The 4575-nt window shown below is 41.2% G+C and overlaps 1 protein-coding gene across 1 annotated transcript; it reads left to right on the top strand.

Annotated features, from left to right (window-relative positions):
• The first annotated feature begins 669 nt into the window (after positions 1 to 669).
• Positions 670 to 1611, top strand: LOC118578749 (olfactory receptor 2K2). The gene has a single exon (XM_036179932.1). It carries the CDS (start codon positions 670 to 672, stop codon positions 1609 to 1611), a length of 942 nt encoding a protein of 313 aa, XP_036035825.1.
• The last annotated feature ends 2964 nt before the right edge of the window (positions 1612 to 4575 follow it).

The following is a 4575-nucleotide window of genomic DNA, read 5'->3' as shown; positions in this document are numbered from 1 at the left end:
TTTTTGAAGCAAGTTTTATAATCTGTTAACTAGACAGAGTTCATTTAGACCTAGTTCTCTCCTCCCCTGCCTCCCCTCCCCTCCCCCTTCTCTCTTCCCCTCTGCTCTCTTCCCCCTTCTCTTTCTCTTCCTCCTCTTCCTCAGAGTTTGTTTTAAAATTCATTCATTTCTATCAACATTCTTTCCTTTATCCACTGAAGAGCATTCTGATTTTTAGGATGAACTTTCACCTCTTCAAGCATGTGACCTACTTTGCTAAATTTGTGTTTAATTTACAAAGATCAAAATGGACTTATCCAATGTCCATTTACATTTTTCTTCATTTGGTCACTTTCATACTTTTATTGAAAACCTACTGTTCCAAGGACAGGATTATGGGCTGACATAAAATATTAAATTGTCTTTCTTTATTCCAATTCATGGTTTTCAAAATCTAGTTGTGGAGTAATCAAACAGATCAAGCCTGTCTCTTCCCCTTAGATTTAAAAAACAAAACAAAACACACTATCCGATAGTGTGTGTGTGTGTGTGTGTGTGTGTGTGTGTGTGTGTGTGAGATGAAATTGTACTTTCCTAACTAAATGAACATTACATTTATTTATGTTCCTCAGATGAAATGAAGAGAATCTTACCAGAGTAACTATCAGTACTGGTGGTGCTAGGAAGGAAATGCAAGGAGAAAATTTCACTGTTTGGAGCCTTTTTTTCCTGGAGGGATTTTCCCGGTACCCAAGGTTAGAGATTGTTCTGTTTGTCTTCAGCCTTGTAATGTATTTGGTTACCCTCCTGGGTAATAGTACTCTTATTTTAATCACTGTCCTGGATTCACGCCTTCAAACCCCCATGTACTTGTTTCTTGGGAACCTCTCTTTCATGGATATCTGTTACACATCTGCTTCCATTCCCACTTTGCTTGTGAACTTGCTGTCATCCAAGAAAACCATTATCTTCTCTGGGTGTGTGGTACAGATGTACCTATCCCTTTCCATGGGATCCACAGAGTGCATACTTCTGGCTGTGATGGCCTATGACCGTTATGTGGCCATCTGCAAACCGCTGAGGTACCCCATCATCATGAACAGGCAAGTCTGTGTGCAGATGGCCACCCTCTCCTGGGTGACAGGCTGTCTCACTGCCCTGCTGGAAACTAGTTTTGCCCTGCAGATTCCCCTCTGTGGAAATGTCATTGATCACTTCACATGTGAAATTCTGGCGGTGCTAAAATTAGCTTGCATGAGTTCACTACTCATGGACATGGTTATGCTGGTGGTCAGTATTCTCCTTCTGCCCATTCCAATGCTCTTGATTTGCATCTCTTATGGCTTCATCCTTTCTACAATTCTGAGAATCAGTTCAACAGAGGGAAGAAACAAGGCTTTTTCAACTTGTGGTGCACACTTGACTGTGGTGATCTTATATTATGGAGCTGCCCTCTCCATGTACCTGAAGCCTTCTTCATCAAACTCACAAGAAATAGACAAGATCATTTCATTGCTTTATGGAGTGCTTACCCCTATGTTGAACCCAATAATTTACAGCTTAAGAAACAAAGAAGTAAAAGATGCTGTGAAAAAACTGCTGAGCAAAGTGCCATTGGTACCAAGCGTGTGACTCTCTTTGATTGGGTGCCTGTGACTTTCCCAAGGATAAGCCATTGGCAGAACTCAGCAGAGAAGTTCTAAATACTATTCAGCCCTTTTGGATTCTGACCTGAATAGTAGTGCTGAAATTTCACAGTCATGAGGTATTTGTACCCAGAGTAATTCATTATGGATGTAGTAGGTCCCAATGTTCACTTACTAATATTTCTTGTCTTTGGTGTGTCATAGTTGGGAGGACATCAATTCAGTCACTGAGCATTTGCTCCAAAAGCAAACTTTGATAAATGTAGTCAGTGAATCTTAGTGCCAGAAGAAATATCTTCTTTGCTTCAATCCCTTGTAGAATGCTGTAGGAGCCTAAAGATACAAACCAAACAACCTAGGAATAATAAAGATGTTGCCTTGATTTTGGAAGCAAGGAAATGAGATCAAAGGAAAATGAAAAGACTTGATCAACACCATACTGTCCAAACTTTGATGACAGTTTCCTTTGACTTCTTGGATGCCACTTATTCTGCTCCCATGCTGGTAGCTTTTTAAGTGCTCATTAAAACTCTGTCTTCAGGCCGGGCAGTGTTAATCCCAGCACTCAGGAGGCAGAGGCAGGCGGATCTCTGTGAGTTCGAGGCCAGCCCGGTCTACCATGCGAGTTCCAGGAAAGGTGCAAAGCCTCCGTCTTCCTCAGGAAGGATCTAATAAGGCCCGTTTCATACCTGCCCACCAACTTTGCTTTTTCTAAGCAAATCTGTTCCTGTGAAATTATATTTTCTGTATGTTAAATCCATTCATTCATTCATTCATTGTATTTTTCTTTATTGGATGACTGACTTCACAATGGCTATCATGGAAGCTTTTGTTCTAGAAATAACATTTTTTTCCACAGACACCTCAGCCATCCCAGTCTAATCATACAAACACTCTCTGCTCCTTTCAATGGCATTTTTGAAGTGAAATTTTAGAGCAGGCTTTCACTAGACTGGTGCTAAATTTACCTTTAGACTAGAACTGAATTGTCTGCTCTCTGGAATTTGTTACAATTGTGCTAAATATAAATAATAATGGAGATGCAGAGACAGATGAAATCTTAACTGAAAGCATGGCACTGAAGAACCTGGAGACACAGAGGTGGAATGGCCCCGTGTGATACATCTGCTTTGTTACAAGGAGGTGAGCACATTGACAAGGAACCAAAGCTTCTGACTGGCATATGACCAGAAGAGGACACACAGGCATCGCAAGTGTCAGAAGAGGAACATGGGGGAGACTGGGCAGCTAGCTCTTCAGCAGAGCTCTGCTAAGGCAGTAGTGATTCCAGCTGCATGGTCCATAAAGCTGCTGTGAATGATAAATAAAGATATAGGTACATTTTACAAACTGTATGTGGCACTGAACTTAATTATTGGCAAATGGTCTATTCTTTCTCTGGGTCAGGTTCCACCTCAGCAACACTAGTTACAACTGTTACTTTTACAGACTCTCTGGTAAGGGATGCTCTTTAAGCATATTTGACCGAGAAGGTAGAACTATCTCTAATAGAGTCATTTCCTTCTTGAGTGATGACATGTCCAGATATATGCTCTAGAAAATTTTGATCACGTCACTTCTCTACCCATTGACTTAATACTGGGAGTCGTTATGATGGTAGGCAAAGGCTTCCGTGGTTTGACTGCTTGCCATTCACATCCTTTACTTTAGGCACACTCAAATTCTTGGTGCAACCAGTGTATACTTTCCCTTGGTTCTCCCTATGAGACGTGGAGAAGGCTCAGTTGGCACAGTGCTTGCCATGCAAGCACAAAGGAATGAACTTAGTCTCCAGCACTCATGTGAAAAAAAAAAAGCTGGAGCAGGGCTGTGACATCTTGGTAATCTCAGAACTGGGGATTCAGAGCTAGAGGCAGATGGATCTCTGGGCTTGCTGGCTATCCTGCTTAGTCTACTTGATGAGTTCCAAGCCAAGAAGAGATGCTGTCTCAAAAAAAGTGGATTGTATGTACTTGGGAACAATATCTGAGGTTATCCTCTGACATCAACATTTATGCATATGTACCCATACATACATGTTCTTAGACATACAAACACACATACAAAAAAGCATATCACAACTTGTAATGGGATAGTAATTTTTGTTTTTTCAACACAGGGTTTCTCACTGTAGCCCTGGCTCTCCTGGAACTCACTCTGTAGACCAGGCTGTAGTTAGAGTTTTCCAGCCTGGCCCAGTCAGGACAAATCTCTCTTACCCGCCAGTCCCATAATCGCTCAGACCCAACCAAGAAAGCACACAGAAACTTATATTGCTTATAAACTGTATGGCCGTGGCAGGCTGCTTGTTATCTACTTCTTCTATCTTAAATTAACCCATTTCTGTTAGTCTATACTTTGCCACATGGCTTGTGGCTTACCAATGTCTTTACATGTTGCTTCTCATGGTGGCGGCTGGCGGTGTCTCTCTCCAGTCTTCTACTTCCCAGAATTCTCTTCTCTCTTGTCCCGCCTATACTTCCTGCCTGGCCACTGGCCAATCAGAACTTTATTTACACAGAGCGATATCCACAGCACTTCCCCTTTTCTTCTTTTTTAAGGAAGGTTTTAACTTTTACATAGTACAATTACATATAACAAAACAATTATCAAGCAAGAATTACAGTTACAATATTAAAGAAAATATCCTATCTATCTTATATTTGTGAGTCTAAGGTTTTATATCTAACTTATCTTGTATCATAACTGAAGAAATTATAACTATCTAGTCTTCAACCACATCAAAGACCTCAGAAGGATATAATATTACCTGAGAACCGGGAGAAGGATGTAAGCATTTTTCAGGAGTCTTGCAAGAGTAGACAGAGACAGCTGGCAGCCTGGACAGTCACCTAATGTTCCTTTGTAAAGTTGGCGCATTTGTCTTCAGCCCACAGGGCTAGAGTCTCTCGATCACTTCTCTCAGTGTCCTGTAGAATGTCTGGCAGTT

This window comes from Onychomys torridus, chromosome 2 (genome assembly GCF_903995425.1).
Source record: "Onychomys torridus chromosome 2, mOncTor1.1, whole genome shotgun sequence".
Lineage (NCBI taxonomy): Eukaryota > Metazoa > Chordata > Mammalia > Rodentia > Cricetidae > Onychomys > Onychomys torridus.
The sequence above is the reverse complement of the archived record's forward strand: the minus strand, read 5'-3'. Positions and strand labels throughout refer to the sequence as shown.

Coding starts and splice junctions, on each gene's coding strand:
- LOC118578749 (XM_036179932.1), top strand. CDS start 670: ATGCAAGGAGAAAATTTCACTGTTTGGAGCCTTTTTTTCCTGGAGGGA.